The sequence below is a fragment of the Octodon degus genome, unplaced genomic scaffold (genome assembly GCF_000260255.1).
Source record: "Octodon degus isolate 3935 unplaced genomic scaffold, OctDeg1.0 scaffold00221, whole genome shotgun sequence".
Classification (NCBI taxonomy): Eukaryota; Metazoa; Chordata; class Mammalia; order Rodentia; family Octodontidae; genus Octodon; species Octodon degus.
This window is the reverse complement of record NW_004524797.1, coordinates 3631937-3654350: the sequence shown is the minus strand read 5'-3', so window position 1 is coordinate 3654350 and position 22414 is coordinate 3631937. Positions and strand designations below refer to the sequence as shown.

The 22414-nt window shown below is 39.5% G+C and overlaps 2 protein-coding genes across 3 annotated transcripts in view; both read right to left on the bottom strand.

Moving 5' to 3' along the window:
- Window positions 1-10457: 10457 nt before the first annotated feature.
- Cavin4 (caveolae associated protein 4) lies at window positions 10458-18826 on the bottom strand. The gene is made up of 2 exons (XM_004645229.2): window positions 18312-18826; window positions 10458-11969 (listed from the first exon to the last, which is right to left on the bottom strand). Exons 1-2 carry the CDS (start codon window positions 18717-18719, stop codon window positions 11286-11288), a joined length of 1092 nt encoding a protein of 363 aa, XP_004645286.1. The 5' UTR covers window positions 18720-18826; the 3' UTR covers window positions 10458-11285.
- A 373-nt stretch (window positions 18827-19199) lies between these two features.
- Window positions 19200-22414, bottom strand: part of Tmeff1 (transmembrane protein with EGF like and two follistatin like domains 1) — a 133477-nt gene continuing 130262 nt past the window's right edge. Inside the window, exon 10 of one of the 2 annotated variants that reach the window (XM_004645228.1) lies at window positions 19200-20321. In XM_004645228.1, coding sequence (XP_004645285.1) covers window positions 20237-20321 — 85 coding nt within the window. In that variant the 3' untranslated portion in view covers window positions 19200-20236. The remainder of the gene's footprint in view (window positions 20322-22414) is intronic. The other variant, XM_023705449.1, reaches the window with a different exon arrangement.

Genomic DNA, 22414 nt, shown 5'->3' with positions numbered 1-22414 from the left:
AAGGAGAACTTATCTGTCCTGCATTCTTTACAGATGCTGACACATTTGCTAATTTATAACCCACTGTCACTCTCTGCTGTGCCCGCTGGTGTCCTTAATACTCCTGGTTTTACTACCTCTCATCACCCTTTTACCTGCCATGTCTTCTGTTATAGTTTGTGTCTAGATGTCCCCTGAAAGCTTCCTGTGGTCATAGTTTCTTCAGAGGTGGCTCAATATAGAGGGTGTGACTGACTCGCATTGCAATTCTGGGATTAAGGCCGAGTGATTGCTGGGTTAGTCCACTGATTGGATTGCCCTCCCACCTCCTGGTAGGCTGGGTACAATGTAGGAGACTGAAAGAGGCTTATCTTGCCCTCTTCTGTTGCTTTTGCTGCATTCTACTACCATGAACTGTTGCCCCTCTGCCATGTGCCAGCCAGTTATGGCTGAAACCTGTACGAACTGTGAGCTAAATAAATTCTTCCTCCCTTAACTTGTGGATGCTGGTATTTTGTCTCAGCAATGAGAAAAGTAACTAAGACATCTTCCTTGCTCTTCCCATTGGTTCTCATTTGTCACTGCTTTAGTGCATTCATGACTCCCAAATCTGTGCTTCTAGCACAGATCTTTCCTCCAAGCTTCAGACTCTTGGCTGTCCCACAGATATCTCAAGCATAATACTTATTTTTCCAGTACCCTTATGTAAACATCCATACCTTGCCTTTCTCCTGCATTCACAATTCCTGTGAATGGCATCTTGTGCTGTCTCACACCAGAAATCTAAGAGCCACCTTAGACTCATTGTCCACCATGCCCAACTGTGAGCGGGTTCCCTAAGGAAGCAGACTCAGCACCCAATGCAGGTGGTTTATTGAGGGCTGTTCTCAGGAACAGCACCTGAGGAATGAGTAATACCAGGTGTAAGAGTATAGAGGACAGCGGAATAGCGGGTGCCATTGGATAGTGCCCCAGGCTGCCCCCTGCATAGATGGCAAGCCCTGGACCTGGCTGGCCTGCAGAGATCTTCCATGCTGAAGCTACAGATGAGATGTGTATGCCTCAACCAGTCAGGCAATGTGCCCTGCTTTCAGGAGAACCATGACTTTCAGTGAGGTGGCTCTCTGCTGACAGAATTACTTGGAGGAGTTAACAGAGCCATCATCCACCAAAACATTCAGCATCTGGATGGATGGATGTAGAATTAAAGAGGGAGCCAGGGAGGACATCGCACCACACCACCACCCACAAGAGCCCTTATACTAAGTCACTGTTTTTGGCCCATTTCTACATTTTAATTTTCAAACGTGAGCTCTCTATTTTCAGGCTACTTTCTTTACTGTGCAAATCATGTAAGACACTGTGCCATAAACAGAGACATGGGCTAGGCACAGCCCAGCTCTCAAGCTGCTTTCAGTCTAAGTAGGGAGAGAACAATCCCCCACACATGAACTTCAAACCATGATGTGGTCCCGAGCTCCTACAAAAGGGGAGACTTGCCAGCCAGAGCTCAGGAAGGGTTGGGAAAGCTTGCTGAAGAAATATTTTAACTGGAATCTGAAAGATGGACAAGAGTTAACTAGTGTGCCCTTGGGTGCTTGGTGAATGGGAATTAGAAGGTGTAGACATGCAAAGGTCTAAGACAGATGGGTCAGATCTCTGGAGGACCTGAAAGGCCAGCAGGTCTGGAATGGAGAAACCAAAGGGAAGAGTACTAAGAGAGGAAGACAAGGATTCAGACAGGAGCCAGATCCTGCAGTACCAATATCTAGGTTATTTTCCCCTGAAAGTAATGAAAGCCACTGAGTAGTCTTAATTTCTATAGAATATATTGACGTGTTAGTTAAGCAGAATATTCAACTATCCCAAATCAATTCAGATCAGAAGGATCACGTATAGAAAATGGTTTAAAGTTAAGTTCTGCCATTACTATAAATGCCAAAAGCAAAAATGAAAAATGTTAATGCAGTTATTATTACAATGGATGGCTTAGCTCTAAAGGCTGATTCTCCTCTAAACATAACATCTAATCAGTTACTGACTGCTTACTAAATGCTAGCTTGTGTTTTTTACTTAACAAATGATCTCCACAAAGTAGATACTGATCCAGAAGATATGACTTATCCAAGTTCTCATAGTTAGTAAGGACAGACACAAAGCCAGATGTTCAATTTAAAATTAAAGTTCTTGATGTCTGCATAGAAATACTCCATCTAAGCTTTGGGAAACACCAAACTTTAAGTGACGTTATTACCCATTGCCCAGAATGTCCTCGAACCAGGCTTGTTCTTCAGGCACCTTCCCTTCACACATCTATGCCAACATCACCTGAGCCCAAATTCAGCACGTGAGTACATGCACACGCATGCGCGCGTGCGCGCACACACACACACACACACACACACACACACACACACACACACCCCAAATCACAGGGCCCTAGAACCATGGCACTGCCCCCTAGGTGATCTGAACCAACGCTAACTTCCTCTTCCCTATCTTTTCAGCCTACCAGCAGAAACAAGTATGTGCTAAAGAAAGTAAAACACCTAAATACAGGCATATTGGAATAAGGCAAATCCATTGTAATCGCCTAATAAATCTGTGATCACTTGTGTGATTTTCTATGCTAAAATGTGCACTGGGTGAGAACCCAATCAAGGGCCAGTACATACCAAACCTATACACAGTATAAACGTTTATGAAAATAGCCACTAGATGTCAGGCTTGAGCTGCAGTGGGGTTTCCTAGACTCGGAAGGGAAGCAAGGGAGTGTTAGGTGGCTTGCTTTGTTAATTGAACCCAGACTCCCTAATGGAAAACGTTTGGTTGGAGTCTGGGTAAATTCCTTTACAGAGTAAACTATGATAAGAACTTCAGGTGCTTTCTGAATGAAAATGTGATTTGATTTTCAACAAGCACAAAAGCAATAAATCAGCATATCATCCTTCCCAACATCCTTCTCATTTGGAAAAAAAACCTACATCCTTATTACAGCCCCATAACATTGCACTCCTGCTCCTCCATTTTCAGCCAGTCCTGAACATACACTAAACTACAGAAATCCTCTACTTGCACGGCTGACTCATTCAAAACACTGCGCTCATCTTATGAGAGGGGCTCCAGACACCTTTTCTAAGAGCAGTGGGCCACTCTACCATGCCTAACTCGACCCGCTTACCCAGACTTATTTTTCTTCTTAACAATTATCATCACCTAAGTCACATTCACTGTCTCTCTGGATTAGTTCCCTGCTCACTGCCTTACTCCTAAACCCTGAAAGAGCACAAGCCTTACTGGCACCGTCCCCCCCCACAAAAAAAAAAATTACCTGAATTCATAGATATTCAGAGGCCAGAATTCAGAGAGATTTATTTTCAGTCAATAACCATATATTACATTCCTAATACACAGAAAGAATAAGGCTCTGTGTGGTGGCACATGCCTATAATCCCAGCTCTCTGGGGAAGCAGAGGCAGGATTGCAAACAAGTGTGAGCCTAGCCTGGACAACCTATCAACTGAGTACGACCCTGTCCAAAATTTAAAAATTTTAAATTTCTATTTAAAAAATTTTAAATAAATTGGGAGTTGTGGTTTAGTGCAAAAGCCCAGGAACATGTGCACATGCACGCACGTGCATGCGCACACACACGTGAATGTCATAGCTACCCAAGGCCAAAAACTGGAAAAAGAAATATGCTGCATGCATTCATCTCTGGGCATTTCATTCAGTACTCTGCCTCCAAAACCTCCCTTGAAAGAAGTTCATAGAGCAGGAGCATTGGATTCTCTTTAGTGTTTGAAACCCATTACCCCACATACCTCAGCATGCTTTATTTCATGTTCCTGGCTTTGACCCTGCTCACAGTTGCATGAGTGGTAGTGCTGTTTGCCTAAAAGACTCACAAGTCAAGTTTCATGCTAGGTCCATCCCTCTCCATTTCTACACGGCACTCTACCTTCAAAAAAAAAAAAAAATCACCATCATCATAATCACTTTCTACACAAAAATTTGAACACAGAAAAAGAATCCACCAAATACATATGGCTGGGTTCCCATCAAATCAATAATAAATCACAGGCATCTTTGAATCATAATCAATTTCAGTCCTTCTACCCCCCAAGGGGCATCAACCTCAGTAGGATGAGGGAGAGCTGCTTCAGCAGGTTACTAATGAAAGGTGACGTTTTTTTACGTATGGGAGAATAACTAGTAAATCTCAGGTGATTTTACTATCCAGCAAAAATGTGCCTGAAATGCTGATTTCTTCTTACATGGGAAAGATGTATGAATTTCAAGGAGAGTATGTTGATACATTCTCATGAATTTATAATTTTGGGTATGAATATTTTGTCCTCTTAAAAGAAAATTTAATCCTGTATTTTGACAGTTGACAACCATATCAGTGTTTCTTTGAAATCTCTTGCTTTGAACTAGAACTAATCATATACCATGCATAATTCTGTTAATTTATTTTTCCTCCTTACGAAAATGCTCCAAATAAATGTGGCCATGTGAAAGGTGCTATCACAATTAAAATGATACACTTGTTTCAATAAATTTTACCCTAAAACAACATGGCTACATAACCATGGTCTGAAAATTTAAAGCTTGTTCAGGTGAAAGATCTAAGAAATCTAGATAAACTCTGAATATTGGCCAATGAAATTAATAGCATGTCTTAAATGCCTTACAATAGTATGCAGGGAGCAAATTCTGCCAGAAATAATACCTGTTTGGACTCATAGCAAGGAATTTAACCAGATTCTACAGACTGAGGCTCACTGCAGTTCGAAATTCCTGCTTTGAACAGTATGTCATGTTCCTCTTGAAATCAATTAAATAGGGGCTTGGAAACCAGTGTTGCATAGCAAACTCTCCTTTTCAACGTACTGATATCACAGACTAATCAGGAGAAAATTATTCGTGAAAGTACAGCCCAAGAACAACTGTTCGGAAGAACAGCCACAACCAGAAGTTACGCAATTACAACATCTTCCAGAGCCGATCATGATGGCACACCTATAGTCTCAGACTCTGGGAGGCTGAGACAGTAGTGTCTTGAATTCAAGCCCAGCCTGCATGACTTAGTGATTGAGACAATGTCTCAAAATAAAAAATGAAAAATAAAAAGCACTGGCTTTGTAGCTTAGTACAAAGGCTTGGGTTTGATCCCCAGTGCTATATTTTAAAAAAAAAAAAAAAAAAAAAAAATCTGCTCTTTCCTTCAAACTGTCTCAGTTTTCTCAAGAAACCATATCCTATCATTTATCTACAATTTCACAGGTATATATCACACTCTGTTCTGGAATTTCCAACTTGCCTGAAGATTAGAACTTGAACTCAGTATGTCCAAAACAGGCTTCAGAAGTAGCAACACTCTAGTTCACTGGGCTCTCAAATTAGGCCATGAAAACACAAAGCATGCCTTTATATTAGACCATACACTCAAGTGTGGTGAACTTTCTGGCTCAGGGACCCTGGTCTCTCCAACTCCTCTTTGCTACTGACCACTTGAGTTGAAGGCAATGAAGACTTCCATTCCCACTGCCCCTTGCAGGCTAAGCATGTGCGGCAGGGCTGTGGGCCTCACTGTTGATGACATGGAATGTAAGGCACCCACCACACCAAGGAATGCAGGTCTCCAGAGAGACAGGAAGACCTATGACCTCTTTTGGGCCTAAGCATCTTCATCATCATAATTTACCCGATAGCATACTTTTGGGATCTACTGGACACCTGCCGGTAATAAAACATCTCAGTCTCCACTTGCTGTCAATCTTTGTGTGAAGTCTCCATCAGCCATAATGTTGAAGACTGAACTGCATCAAATCCCTCTTGAGACCATCATGTATTCTGATGCCACTAATTATATCCAATATGACAGATTATGAGGATCACCAAGCTCAGCCCAAGATGAGCTGGCAGCTCTCCGCAGCTGATTTGAATAGCCACATGCATCTAGGCAACTGGCCTTGGCAAAGGAGCAAGTTATAGCAGCTTTTATTGTGTTAACTAAAACAAAATACAGATTTGGCTGAATTCCTCAGATGCCAAACAATAAGTGAGATGAGAAAAAAACAAACCATTTCAAGAATGAGGTGTAGCTTTCTTTGGACCACACAATGAGCAAAGAGAACTCTGGCCTTGCTGGAAGACAGAAGGGACAGAAGCTCCCAATGGCCTTTGACCTGCAAAGCAGCTCTGCTTTTCAAGGACTTTGCAGTCCTGGTGGGGCAGGGAGAGAGCTAAAGCCTGGAAGAGAGCTCCTTGAAGCAGGCCTTTCTGTAAGCAGTGGTGGGAGTTACCATGACCGGAATGCACAGAGCCCCAGCGTGGTAGCTGCAAGGCATGGGCACAGGTCCCTTGTGTTCCTTCCTTCTGCAGGCCTCACCAAGAGGTGATAAACAAGGCAGTCAGCAGACAGTAGAGAATCCTATGTTTTCTGTTTCAGCAATGGGCACAGCCATCTGCCTATGTCAAAAGCCTGGCAATTCTGGCCTGCCCATCACAACCCATAACCATGTTTATCCCTTCCACAGCTCAAATCACTGCTTTACTTCAGGTAATCCTCTCTGGTGAGTATGGTGTTAACTGGTCTGTTAATCAAGTATCCTTTCTGAAACATTCCTCATAGCACTCCTCAGCTTAAAATTCTCCCCCTGGCATTCCATAGCCTTTAATGAAAAACAAAACCATACAGTCTAAGTTGCGTTGGACTCCACATGTTATCTGACTGGTAGTTGGCCTTCAAATGTCACTAAATATTTTGCCTAGTTTTCATGGAAAGATTTCCCCTAGATTATTAATGTCCTTCCTCCCCCACCCCCATTACCCTTTGAGTCTAAGTGAACATCATCTCCACCACAAGGGGAAGAGTTCTTTAGCACAGGGACCACATCTCTCATCTTTGGATGGGTAACAGCCAGCCAGTACCAGAAGTGTCCAAATATTGGTGACTCAAAGATGAGTAAAACACAGTTCCTGCCCTTAAGAAGCAGAGTCTAGGACTGGAAAGATAGCTTGGTGGTCTAAGCATCTGTGTGGCAAGTGCAAAGACCCAGGTTCAACTTCCAGTGCCACATTCCATGTTGGCCCCAGAGCACCATGCCAGCCACTGAAACCAGGCACGAGGGCGCACACCTGCAATCCCAGTGCTGGGGAGGCTGAGACACGAGAATCACCACGAGTCTGAGCTGCATAGCAAGATGCTGTACCAAATAAATAAATCAATAAAAGATTTTTTTTAAATCAGCATAGTTAGAACAGTTACATAAATAAACTATAATGCACTGCACATGCTTGGACAGATGTATGATCAAAATGTTACATAAACAGCTTTCAATTCTACATCCATCATCTTATATATAGCACTAGCTACACTGCTGAATTTTGGCTTGATTCTCCCTGATACGCAAGCATGAGATAAAGGGTACAAGGGGAATTTTTTGTTCATCTTTGAGTTGTCAGTGCATTGTACAGAATCTGGCATATAGATATGCTATACATACAGAATACAGGAGGTGATTAATTATGTCCATCCTAGGAGATAAGTAGGAAGCTAAAAACAGGAAAAGCCATCTCCCAGGATGAATGGGAAAGGCAGTCATCCCAGCAGACATACAGCATAAGCAAACGCATCATGGGGGGAAGGCTTGCTGGCAACACAACTGATTTTAGGAAGATGTCCGAAGTGTATTCAAAACCCAAGAATATTCTGCACCTTTTTCTGTCCTAGGAGACTCACTGTGAAGCAGTAGTTACCCTAGAAGTCCTATCCACTACTTATGAAATAGACTGACAATTTCAGACCCAGGAAGGGCAGCTATAAATATTCATAAATGGCATAACTCAGAGACGGTCACAAGGATGACACAAAATACAGAACATGAAGTTTTTACATTTTTCATTCACTACAGACAAGCATAGCACAAACTCAAGAATTGAGGATGAAAAACATGATGGTTTCCCCTTATCTGGAGGGTGTTACCTGCAAATTTTCTTAAGGTTCAATAAGAGAAGTTTTAGAAATCCTGTTTTAGAAGAAAAAAAGTCCAGTGATTTCATAACAGAACTGTACAATGGAAGGCTCCATATAACATGACTCGTGCTTTTTTAGCTGATAGAATCACAACTTTTAAACTCAACACACTCATATACATGGACAACAAAGACTGAAATAGAAATGGTTTCCACTTTTCATTTATGCACACTTGCTCATGGGGAGGTATACACAGACAGAGCAAGCTGAACACACATGCCTTTCTCACTGTTACGTAGTTGCCCTGTATCTGTAACCTGGGAGCCAGGAACAGGCTACTATCAACTTAGAGAGGAGAGCAACCTGGACAAAGCATGCAGGAGACAGACTTGTACTGTCTACTCTGTGGAGAGCTTCAGAGTGGGCACCACGCACTTGGTGTCTGTGGGTGCTGCCTGCTCTGCTCACAGTGGGCACAGGAATACATCCTGATACTAGTTTCATGTGAATAAATGTCTAAAGTCTGGTGTGCATAATTTCCAAAACACAGATGAGCACATAATCTGCTCAATGTTGTCTGAAACTTTTAAAATAAAGGATGCTGACTAGAATTATCTTTATGTTAAGTGGGATGTGTGAATTTGCAGCCACTTTCTTTACACCAAGAAAAAAAAGCAAAAGAGATTCTGAATGTGGAATTTAGAGATGCCCTATATGGGAAGAAATGTCAAGAGATAGAAGTGACACAGATGGAAAATCTTAGCAGCAAAAAAGCAGTACAGGATTACAATGAACTTCTAGAGACATGCAACCATTTCAGTCTTCTGGGTTTGTACAAAAGCTATCACAATGAAGTTGACCAGATTACAACTTTTTTCATCAAAATTCAAATATACCTATATGGAAAATGTCCCATAAAATATCAAGTCTGCTTATTAAATGGGTCAATAAGCAAAAATTCTTCACAGTAATATGTGCCAGAAAAATTAACCCAAATGTTATTCTTCTTTATTTTCTAATCTGGAACACAGCTACTGTAAGCAGTCATAGCACCAGACTTCATTTGCACATGGACGTTTGCATTAATAAAAAGATTTACAACTAGGGCATTAACATTTGTAATAAATTCAAATTTATTATGGTACTTAAGGAAATATGTGTGATTAGGCATCCAAGCTCTTCCTAAACTGTGAAATAATTTTTTTTAGAATTATTTTTTCAATATGGTACACATTTTAGTTTTCAATTTACAATTTGATATATTTGGGCAGAGTGAAGAGAAAGTAATACTGAACCAAACTCCTAAACTCAAACATCTGGATAACCAAGTTAAATACCTTATGCGTTCCTGTGTATTTAGGTATGTATTCATTTTTAGTTACTATAGGATGGCCCAAAACTGATTTGAAAGTCTGAAAAATGGAATAGTTGGTTATGATCAAATTCAACAGTTCCATCATTTTTCCCATAGTTAAACAAACAAACAAAAAAGATTTAAATGTACTAGAAGCATAAACCTTGCATGACCATTTCTTTCTTTGGAATTAATCTACTTCCTCTCTAAAAGTTAACAGCTAAGAGCAATCTGACTCAAAGCAGTTATGATGAACACTTATAAATGCTGTACTGTACAGCTGGGCCACGAAGGCTTCACTCTGGAAAAGAGAAGCGCTGGAGGTAATTTCCAAGCCCACAGCAACACAAAAGGCTTTACAAATGCCACCTGACAGCCACGCATAGTGGCACAATCTTGTAATCCCAGCTACTGGAAAGCTGATGCACAAGGATTGAGTTCAAAACTACCTAGGTAACTTAGCAAGAAACAGACTATCTCAAAAAGGACTGAAAGGCCAGGCATGCTGGTACATGCCTGTTTGTAATCTCAGCACTCAAAAGGCTAACACAGGACTGCTACAAGTTCAAGGCCAGCCTGGGCTACAGATAAGTTGAAGACTAGCCTGAACTACAGAGCAAAACTCTTTCTCAAAATAATTAAGGGGGGGATGTATGTATGAAGAATGTATGAAGCTCAATGTGAAGGACTGTGTCCAATCCCTTATAAAAGAAAAAGAAAAGTGGGCCGGGTAGATAGCTCAGTAGAAAAAGCGCTTGCCTGGCAAGCACAAGGACCTGAGTTCAATCCCTGGTTCCACCAAAAAAAAAAAAGGGGGGGGGGCACAAAAAAAAAAAACCAAATAAAAAAAAAGGGGGGGGGGAGAAAGCAAGGTAATTGATAACAGAGCCAGTCTTATGCCTCACACTGCAAAAGTTGCTACTAGAGTCCACCACAAATCTAAAAGCAAAAGAAAATTAGAAAAGTACTTTCCAGGGCCAGCCAAATAGCTCAGCAGATTAAAGTGCCTGCAAGCAGGCACAGGGGCTAAGGTTTCAATCCCTGGGCTTGCTGTGCTGGCCCTGCCCCTGGGGGATGCTGAGACAGCAATGATGGTGCATGCCTGTAATCCCAGCACTTGGGAGGCTGTAAACAGGAGAATCACTATGAGACCGATCTAGTAGTGAAACCCTGAACACCATGTAGACTCTTCCTTAAAATACGGAGGGGGAAAAAGTATTTTCCAAGAAACATTTGAAGAGACATACAAAACCTGAAGTTTGGTTGTAGTCTTTATTTTTGTTGTGGCTGCCTCAGCCCACCCTGGGGTGGGGCTAGTGTGGCATGTGGTGCTGGGGATGGAACCACAGTCCCTGTGCACTTGCCTGAGCAGGCGCTTTAGACCACTGAGCTCTCACCAGCCCCATTGGCTGTAGTCTTTGATGAAAAGTTTATCATTCAAACATTTATTTTATATACTTGCTTCTAAGAAAATATTTAAGAGGACTGATTTTAATTTTTGTCCAACCTAGGCCCTCACTGCCTGGTGCTCAGGGATTACTCAGAAGGTGTAAATGAGAGCCCAGAGTGGTTCCTTTCTCTAAAGGTTTGCCTGCTCTCCCAGACCGTGTGACATTGCCCTCAGCAGGGCAGAAGAGGCAAAGCCACCACGCTGCTATGGGTAAGGATAAGCAGCTGACTTGGAAGTGTCTCACTATTAATAAAGTTATCATGCTATAACCACATGCTGCCACAAAGATAGACAACAGGAGAGGGAAAAGGCTGCTACCTACTATCATATATGCCCACAAAAAATAAAAAGAATTCCCAAGGAAATGTATATAATATTTATATGGTAGTCAAAATTTTAAATGTAAGAAATGATACACTCATATCACTAATTTTCCTATACAGCATATAAATAAATGTAGATAATTATATCACACAAATTAAAACTCCATGATTTGAGCCTTTTTACCTAATTTCTCCTTATGAGGACTGCTTTAAATCTAACAAAAGCGATTCATCATCCTCTACTCTCACCTGAGGTTTAAAAGTAACCTTTAAAGGCTCAGGGGTTGAGATCTCCCCTCCTCCATGGGCCACATACCCTGCCCTGGCTTCCTCCTGCTCTGTTTCACTGAGCTCATCAGTATGGAGCTCAGGGATGGGAACTAGAGACGGGCTCCGGGCAACCATGTCCACACCCATCTCCCTGCCTGCTTCCTGACCTTCAGCCACAGTTCGGTCTTTGGCCTTCCTAAGGCTGCTCATTTTAAAGGCTTCCTTTGAGGGAGCGGCACTAGAAATAGATTTCTTCAATCTTTCCCCTGACTGCCGCAGCCTCTCTCCTGACTGCCGCAGCCTCTCTCCTGACTGCCTCAACCTCTCTCTCCTCTCAGGCGTCACTATTCTTGTTCTAATTCTGTTCACTTTCTTGTCAAAATTCTGCCTTGTCTTCTGCATGTTTTCTTTGGAAAATGCCTTTTTGATGTGATCGATGCGCTCCTTGCCTGACTTTCTAAACCTGGCAGATCTGCTTTCTTCAACATAATATTCCTCATCAGAAGAGAGCTCTATCGGGGGATCAAAGACACTGTCTTCTTCCTCCTGGTTCTTGGTGAGGTTTCTGTCTTTGACAATGGACAGGGATGTCGGACATCGAAGCTCTTCCTAAAGAAAAGAAAAGCAGAGCAGGTAAGTGCTTTGTTTGCAGTACAGAACAGCTCTTGGGCCTGCTAGCCACATCCTGCAAACTTTCTCCATGGGCTATTTATCCTCTCCCTACTTCTGAAACGCTGGAATTGCCCAGGTCTTCTTTCTCTGTGATCCTTTCCTCACTTCATCTATACCTCTCCACTTCTAAAATGAAGACACACAAAAATAATGGGAGAATTTCACCTGTGTGTAACAGGCCCCTCAAACATACCAAGTCCAAACATCATGGCGCATTCATCATCCTCTTCACTTTGACTTCTTCTCCTCTATCGCTCTGTACCAATAACTATCCAGGTGCCACACACATAGAAACCCAAGAATCATCATCCTTAGTATTTCTTCTCCCACTCATCCTACATTCAACTGGTCACCAAGCCCTATGAATAATATTTGTTTAACAACTCACATGCTCCCTCCTTTCTCTACTAATATTGTAACTGAGATTCTTGTCATCTCAGGCATGAACTATGTAATGACTGTTTACTGGTCCCTCAACTTCTAGAATATCACCTATTTTCTGAAGAATATTACTGAAGCATAATCCTGATCACATCTCTTTAAAACTTTCTGGAGATTCCTCCATACTTGTAGGAGAGAATTCAAATTGTGGAGTGTGCTCAGAATCTCTCCAGTCAGCCTGACCCGTTTTCCCTCTTCACTAACCTAGCAACCACTCAGTTCCTAAAGCATAAAATGTTTTCATTCCCTGTAAGGTTTCTGTTAGACACCTTAAGTGACCCTCCTCTTTACAACTCTGAAGGGTGCCTTTCTTCAAGCATCAATTTCAAATGACCAGAATTCCCCAAGGTGGCTGATGTCTCCAATTTATACCAAAGCAATACGTTTGCACCACTGCAAGTTACTGCAGTTTGAATTGAACTAGAATTATACTTATTTATGTGTGTGCTCCTGGGGCCTAGTGTGGTGTTAGGGTCCTCAAAGCAGAGACAGTACTATGATTAATTCTGATTTACTCCCAGCATATATAGTAGGTATACTCTAATAAATTATTATTGGATTAATAAACTTATGTCTTCAACAAAGAGTTAGGAAGCTAGCTATCATCATATATTATTCAATATCACAGGAACTCAGAAACTTTATTTTAAAAAAAACAAACGAAAGAGATCATTGTTTCTTGGAGAGACAGAGAGACAAATGTGTAAAATACATAGCAAGTTGTGTGGCAATGAATGCCAAGGTGCAAAGAGCAAGAAGGGGATGCTCAGTGCAAGGGGAAGTGCTATTCAGAAATGCATTGGACAGAAAGGCTTAACAAAGTGACATCTAAGCCTGGACCTGAAGGCTGTGCAGGAAGAAAAGAGATACTTAAGAGACAGTGCAGCTAAAACAAAGTGACCAAGGAGCAAGAGGAACAAGAAGGATGAGAGAGAGCACATGGGCCATGTTACAAAGGACTCTGTGTCTAATACAAAAGATAACTGGTCTCTATTCTGAGTATTAGAGAATAATTTTTAAAGATTTTGAGATGATCTGACACTACATAAGGATGACTCTGTTGAAAACAAGCTATAGGGGCAAGGTAAGGTGAGAGTAGCTACAGGATTTGCTAAACTAACATAATGACAGCAGGAGGGAGAGACTGGTCGAGAAAGACAAGATCTCAGCACGTCTTTGAAACACTCATTGGACACGTGGTAGAGATGGGGTAGGGGAAGTTAAGCACATGAGTGTCCTAAAGTTAAATTTCAGAGTCATTGATATAGAATGATAATAAAAGTCATGAGGGGGCTGGTGAGATGGCTCAGTGGTCTAAAGCACCTACTTAGAACAAACTAAGCTAAGCAAAGCACAGGGACCACGGTTCAACCCCCAGCACCACATGTCAGCCAGTTCCGCCTCCTGGTGGGCTGAGCTGGCCACACACAAAAAATAAATGAATAAATAAACAATAAAAAATAAATAAAAATATATTAAATGAAGGACCATTAAAAAAAGTTTAATTTAAAAAAAAAAAAGCAGAACACCTAAAGTCATGAGGATGGCAGAAGTCACTAAGACATTCAACATTCCTTGGAGATAAGGCATGTTCAAAATTCAAAATATTCTGGATTTTGTAAAAATAATGTGATGCACTACAAACATGTGACCCCAGTGAGATCTTAGGAACAAACAATTCTACAGTAAGAAATACGAACACTTACACTGAGGTTGGATAAACCATATATAACCTCATGCTATTTCAGGTTAGGTTCTACCACCAAATAACTTCAGGTCAAGCTAAGACTTATTACCAAGTTACCTTTGGTAATATTTATAAAATATTTTCAAGTCTCATGCTGGTGATCATGGATTTGGGTCTTGAAGATAAGAAGGAAGAGATAAAAAAGAATAAGAAAGGAGAAATATCAACCACAAAACAGGAGAAAAAAAAAAACACACACACACACACACACCCAGAAGAATGCAGCACTGCCAGAGGTTGAGCAGGAAGCAATTTCAATAAGAGAGGGAGAGGTCCAACAATTATGTCAGGTATCCAAAGATTATGGGTGAAAGCTGGATGGGAGAAAACAACAGACACAGGTGGCCTTGAAGCCTGGCCAGAGCACGGGTATAAAGGAGGACAGCTTACTATTCAGATTATTTCTAAAACCAAACAATCCCAACTGTAAGGATCATGAGATTTTTTTAACTGAACCACAAATTAGCTAAAAGAAATCGTGTTCTGTTTGAGATCCAGATTATGTCTATTCAATAATGTATACAAAAATACACTTACACATTCTAAAATTTAATCAGCCTGGTAGTCAAGAAGGCATCCCTGGAACCTTATTTCTTTGGATATTTATTTAAAATTAAATTATCTGGCTACAGGACTGGAATGTCTGCGAACTAAAAAAGGCAGAGGTGGGTGTCTCATAACTCTCTGATGAATCAGTTAAGAGACAGTAAAATTATTCCTCTCCTTTCCTGACAGCTGCAGAGGCGAATAGCTTCAGCAATACAGTGTGGGTTGGCCTGGCCTGAGAAGGAATAATTGGAAAAGGAAGGAGACCTTGAGTAATTACTTCTTGGTAGGGAAAAAACTATCCTGAGCTTGCTATAAAGACATCAGATATAGCTTAACTCAGGAAGCACACACCGTTCTGTTCCACTGTACAACAAATACTACCAAATCAGCCTAAAAAAACAGCACAATGAAGTGGAGTCAGAAAAAGTACTTGCTCTAGAGACCCATTTTACAATTCCTATGAGTCAGCAATAAATGAATGGTGAATATACTCTGATAATAATTGAAGATTATAGGGTTGAATTAGAGTTGATTCCTAAGTATAATTGTATTTGTAAAGTTTCAGGTTAAAAAAAAAATGTCATTTTTGTAACAATGAATACACAGTGGGGAAGAGTAAAGTGCACTTGACTAAACAGTAAAGTAATATAGCTGGGAATTTTTAGATACATAGAAGTCTGGGACTTACCATTAGGGCATAGCCAAACAGCTCACTTAGTAACCAGATACTAGCAGTTAATGACCAAAATTACAGGAAGACACAATATAATGTGTGGCTCACAGGACTGACAAAGAGGGATCATCAAGATGAAAGTGTATTCAAAGAGAAACATAACTGCCTTTAAAATATTATTTTTAAACAATTATAGGAGACATAATATCAATAAAGATTACAGTCGAAGCTGGGCGTGGTGGCACATGCCTGAAACCCCAGCATTTGGGAGGTTGAGGCAGAAAGATTTCTGCAAGTTCAAAACCATCCTGGGCTACAAAGTGAGCTCAAGGCCAGCCTGAGCTGCACGATGAGACTGTCTCAAAAAGACAAAAAAAAAAAGTATTACAGCAAAAAGATATACCCAGGCCTTTTTCAGGAAAAACTCAAATGGAAAAAAACAATTGTACTGTAAGTTAACAGCTCAGTTACAAGATAATTTTAGTAGAAGGGAAAATCTCTACATATCCACATATACAAATGAGCTACAATAATTACAACTATTTTTAAGTGCTAAGAATAACCATGTGAACACTGTGAGTGTTCTAGCTCTCTGTCCATGCCATATGCCTTTATCTTTTCTCCACGTTTATAAAATGTAACAACTGCTTTTTGGCAAATTGCTGCACTACTCTCCACAACGTAATTTCACAGAATTTTCATGGCTTAACACCTTATAAGGAAAGAAATCTGTCCTAAATTAGTACTTCCCAGTTTCTTTCATTACAGGAGCTTGAAGATAGGAAAAATTACCAGTAAGTTACAGGGAGTAAAAATAAAAGCATTTTAATCTCAAAGAAATTGTTATCAGTGGACAAACAGCACTTTCAGAAGTGTTTGTGCTATATCTTGACTGACACCTGGGTCCACTGCCTGGCAAAAACATCCTCAGGAGTTATGCTGGATGCTGCTATGTTCCTGGCACAGCACACATAAATGGAGGTTGAAAACCATTCACTAATACACTTAGAATATGAACCGAAGAGCCAGTACTATGTTCTCTAACACCACATCTAGATTCCCTGCAACATACCCTAACACTGAACCAGCCTCTGAAAGTATGGTGAGATTTTTTTTTAAGGCAGAAATGGTCTCAAGGGACCTGGAAGGAAAGGGAAATGGGAAAGGACTTTGAGAGGCATACTCCATTCTGCCCACCTCTGATATAGCACCGCTACTCTCTCTTTTTCCTAGTCTTTTTTCTAAACAATTGCAAGTACTTTACAATAAATCCAAAATGCCACTTTACCATCCCAGTGTAACTCTGTCAGTCAACAAAGACTACAGAGAAATGACTAATGGGTAAAGAACACTCTGGGTGCTTACAGGTGACATCTTTAGGAGTTCACAGTATTTCTCTACATAACCCACCAGTGTTTCTACTTTATTTTTACTCTTGCAGAGTTCTCCCCTTGTGCACACAGGTGTCCATTTTAAAAATACAGTTGTGATAACACTTTATATATCCATTATTGTACATCCTTGCACACATTCCTGATCTTATTATTTATTTATTTTCATTTTTTCTCTATTTTAGGGAAGGGTCTACAGGGTGTTCAGGGTCTCACTACTAGATTGGACTCGTAGTGATCCGCCTGTTTACAGCCTCCCAAGAACTGGGATTACAGGTGCACACCACCACTCAATTGCCATCTCAGCATGTCCTGGGGGTGGGGCCAGCACAGCAAGCCTGGGCATCGAATCCCGGGGCCCTGCGTCTGCTTGCAGGTGCTTTAATCTGCTGAGCTATTAAGCCGGACTTCTGATCTTATTTTTAGAACAAAAAATTTTTGGCTAAGATTTGCAAATTTTTAAAGGTTTATAACAGAGTAAAATTTACACTTAGTAAAACTACTTTGCATTAATTAATATTTCTTTCAGCAAAACATGAAGATACTTCCTTTCTCATACCCTTAAGCTCTACTATACATCTGACTTCACTTTTTTTTTATGGTGGGAGAAGAGTTCAATTCTTTCCTTCTAATTTGTAAGAGTTTATAAAATATACTGTAGATATTATGTATTTGCCATTGATACAGTTCTATTTTTAAGATGTGAGCACAGTGTTACAGGAACTTAGCTCAATACACACTGCCACATAAAAATGACATTGTTAAATCAGCTAGGTAAAAAGAATCTGCAATCAAATAAGGAACTATTTATGTAACTTCTGTATCTATATTAAAGTAATACTGTAACAATATGTTTAAATCCTGATTGCTCCTTAAAGAAATAGCTGTTCCTATTATTATGGTTGATAAGTAAAAATTCCAATAAACACATAACATTCTTAAACATTTATATTTTACTGGTTGGACTTTCCAGTCTCTCTACAATAAGAATAAATATTTTTCTAAGTATATTAGTTGCCAGATTTCCTGTTTTCATAGTTCTGTGGAATCTCAAGGCATAGCAGGGAAGCAACCCTCCTAGCTTTCATGCAATCATGAGGTGTTTTAAACTAGAGATTTCAAAGGTCTCTTCTAGGGCTAACATTTACAAATTCTATGAGAGGACATCATGCACACTACACTAAGGCTAACATGGTAAAAGAGCCTTTCCAATATTAAGTTTCAAAGGCAAGAAATAGCCTTCGGTATTAGCCACAGTTCATATTACATGAAATGCTTGAGAAGTTAAAAATACAGATATGATAGTACATTAATTAATGTAGAAATTGTTTTACCATGAGGTCTCTGCTGATCCAGAACTCTATACATTATACATACAAAGGCTAAGAAGTGACATAGAAAACCTCTGATAGGACATGCTGGCAATTAAAGGATCCAAGAGATTATAGAAAGCAAGATGAACATTAATGCAAGCTTACCTGGAATATTACAACACGGAATTTGTTTTTCTTCATTATTTCTTCTTGTTTGGTTTCAACTTTTGTCACACGAACTTGTTGGTTTTCTACTCGGGCCTTCACATCTCTAATGTGAGCACTGACTTTTCGAGTTTTCTCAAACAGCTTGTTAATGACATAGCTTGTATTGCTGTGTGACTGTGAAAGCTTCAACAGGTCAATCTGCACAGATTTTATGGCATTTTCCATTTCCCTATGTCTCTCTTCTATTCTCTTCTGGCTTGCCTGCACACTGTCCACAATGGTGGCGACTTTGTCCAGCACAGTGACAATAGTAAGAGCAGCATCTTGGTCTTCATCTTCAGAGACACTCGACAGACGATTTTGGTGGATTCTATCAGCATTTGAAGCAGACCCGTTATGTTCCATTTTATTTTTCAGTAAGAGGAGTCCTACTGCAATTAATTCTGGCAGTTGGAGCAAAAACCCAGCTTGATAACAGGCAACAGAGCTGCTTAAAGGGTTGGAAACCCCGCCCCTGGAGAACGGTCAAGTATTTATAACTACAAATACACATACGTGACCGTTCTGCAATATGAGCCCTCGCAAAGCATAGGAAACTGTTCCAAACATGCTTGCTGATTGACTAAGGGACTTAAATAAGACTGTGTGGGAGTAGATAAAAGCTTTTTTAAAAAAGTTCACTGAAGCTGCCTTACTTAAGGCTAGTAGCCAAGTAACAAATTCCAACTACTGGGTAAAGCTTTTGTCTTTCAATAATTCCAAGTAGTATTTGTAAAAGCAAGTGGAATTTTGAAATACAATCTGCTTTTTCTTAAATTCATCTATTATATATACTGATACATCAATATTAAAGAATAAAGTAAATAACCACACCGAAACAGGTCATATAGTGAAAACATTATATTATAACATGCTTTTCCAAACCAAATATTAAAATTAATATTTAATTTTGAACATATTTTGTAAATTCTCCATGCATACTTTTAAGTACCTAAACTACACATTAAATAGCTCAATACATTCTACTCACACTTCAGACCTTTAAACACCAACAATCTATTAATATAACTATTATTACAGGACAAATTCAGATAGAGGTCTTAGGTCATTTTTAAGCTCACTTTAAGAGCACCAATCATTAACAATTTTGCATTGTATTCACAAACACTGATACAATTTGTTTATTTATGTTAAAACAAATATTTTGTTTAAAAATGAATGTGTATTAAAGTAGTGTAACTGATAGAAGGCTTTATTCCAGTTCCTTTGTTAAAAAGTCTATTTTGACAATATCTAAATCTATTTTTTAGTGATCTGTTCCATCACTACTACCAGGTTCTTTTTCAAATTATCAGAATTATTGTTTCAAAGTGAGGAATAACGAAATTTCAGTCCATACATTTTATAAATATTTTACATCTAACACACACAGCTTTGTAGTTCATGCGGTACGCAGTGTCTAAAAAAATCAGATACTAAATCTCAAAAACATTTAAATATCTATTTAAACACAGTGTCTTCTAGGGTTTTTTTATGTGTAAGAAAAGTAATCTGTAAACATCTTTACCTTTAGTTCATGCTTGGTCATTTGCTGTGGTCACTGTGGAAGAAGTGAGTATGACTTTATAACCATTTGTGAGTGGGTCCATTTTTGCAAAAATATTACATTCCATGGGTAAAGAACAAATCTTAGAATTACCATGTGGTACAAATTTGTGAAATCAACTTCTGTATTTAAAACCATAAAACAAAGACTACTAAACAGTCCAAAACTGTTGTAGTTAAATATTCTAAATACGAGCCGACAGTACTACACTAAAAATGTCCAAAAATAAGGCCTCTGAAATAAATATTTCCATTTTTTAAAAAAAGACATAATAAGTGTATATCACATGGTCAGCGTACATATAAAAGTCATCAGTTTAAACCATTCTAGATGATGTATCTGAAGTAAAATGACCTAAGTTTTGCTTCTGTCGACGTCCTCTATTATTTTTGGGGCATTTTCTGTTGCATTAAAAAAAAAAAAAGAAGAAAAGATTATTAGGACTATTTCAAATGCTTCCAAATTAAGCACATTCATACATAAAGCCATATTGAATGCAATTACATGAAGCTATTTGGTGCAAAAAAAAAAAGAAAGCCAATATAAAACACCTTTCCTACAAAGCTGGGTGTCGGTGTCAGATTCTGAAATTCCCTGGATCTTTTCCTTACCCTCTTTACAGAAAGCTAGTACCTGCCGCTCCTGGTAGAAACTTAGTTGGTGATACTCATAATTATCCTGCTGATTTTATTATTTGGCCCAAGTATACTTAATTGTTTCTGTGACCTCATTTCCTCCAGACTAAGCTGTACATCTGCCTAAGACAAGATCACCTAGTGCCTACTAGATAGGCCATCTGTGGAGTATCTCTGTCTGTCAATCACAACTAGACCCTCCTCAGCTGGAAATAGCCATATCAGTCTTCAATCCTTGCCCTTTTAAAGAAATTAGGGTTACTTATTTAGAGGAGGGATTATAGATAGCTAAATTAGGTAGAAACATTGTAGGCAGTCAGGCAGGGCTTGGTCCTGGAAAGGTCAATACAGAAGATAATCATAGCTAGAGGCGCATTCACTGAAGGCCAAGCTTAAAGAAAAGGAACTACTCACCCATATACTTCCCCAAGGAATGACCAATAGTGATTGATATTCTAAGTAGGCATCAATAACCTGGAGCGGAGGATCAAACCTCCTTAACTCACTGATCTAGAGAAGTCCTTGTCCATCTCATGTGTGCTTGCTAGGTGTGCTTCTCAATTTGATCCCCATTAATCATTAATACTCAAGCAACTATCTTTGTTGTAATCTTATTGGTTGACCCTAGATTTGTCCTACATCATAACCACCTTGTGATTTCTCATTGGATCAATATTACCTCAGCGACTATACCTATAATCTTATTGACTGATTACAGTTCTGTCCCACCTTGAACCTACCTCATCTTGTGGCTTTATTCAATAAAACACCCTTGAGAAGTGGGGTTGATGTGCAATCCATTTTATCATGACCTCCTCTGTCTCTCTTAGAAAGAAGCTTTCTTTCCCTCAATAAATTCTTCCTACTCTTAAAAAAAAAAATGCTGGGTATTGGGAAGATTAGGCACGCCTGACTAGAAACAGACCTACCAGAACAATGCTCATTCAAAGTCTAAACTACTGCATATACATCCCAGACAGGGATACCTGCTTCTTGTCTGGTGTGGCAAGTCCCCAGTCACAGTGGCTGCCAACATGCAAGACAGATAACATTTGAAAGTATCTTGATCTATTTACTTTCCCTGAGCATAATGACACCCCTAAAAGGACAAGAAAAGCTTAAATGAAAGGGGAAAAAAAAAATCAAGAAGAAAACTACACATTAGCTTCAAATATGAACAGGCAAAACTGTCCACTGATTTTAAACAATGACTCAAAAGGAGTTGTTCGATACCCTACCAGAATACACCACAGAAAACGGGGGCCCTGAGGACAAGAGACAATTCTTGATTCTCCTCTCAATCAATCATAATGTTTCTCCATGGAAAGAATCTCATGGTGATATAAGTACTCTTGCGCCTGCTCTCCAGACTGCAAACAGTTCTTGCTGTGCACAAGATGCTGAGTTATGAAAAGCACTATAAAAGGGCTAACATGAATTTTGGTAGTTCTGAGTTTGGGCTCCGCTAATGTGTGTAACTTTAATTTCCCTATATGTAAAAATATTGTATTAACAATTGAACTAATCTCTAATTATAAAGGAATTTATAACCTAATGGACAGAAAGTTATATAATAATGAGGTGTTCCTAATCTGAAGGCTCATGTTTTTATTCAACTTCATAGAATAGTGCTTTGTCTTGACTTAAAAGCCTTGATAATGATAATATTTTTATTTTGTGCATGGTTTTCTAAAGACTCACTAATCCTCATAAAAATATTTGAGGTAGACAGAACTGGAATCACCTCCATTTCATTTATGAGAATCATCTCCATTTCACTTATGGAGAGGTCAAGCACTATTTAACCATCACTAACTCATGATGACCTTAGGAAAGTTTCAGGTCCTTGAAACCATTGT

Coding starts and splice junctions, on each gene's coding strand:
- Cavin4 (XM_004645229.2), bottom strand. CDS start 18,719: ATGGAACATAACGGGTCTGCTTCAAATGCTGATAGAATCCACCAAAAT. Junction 11,970..18,311: donor TCCGTGTTGTAATATTCCAG/GTAAGCTTGCAT, acceptor TCTTTTCTTTAG/GAAGAGCTTCGATGTCCGAC.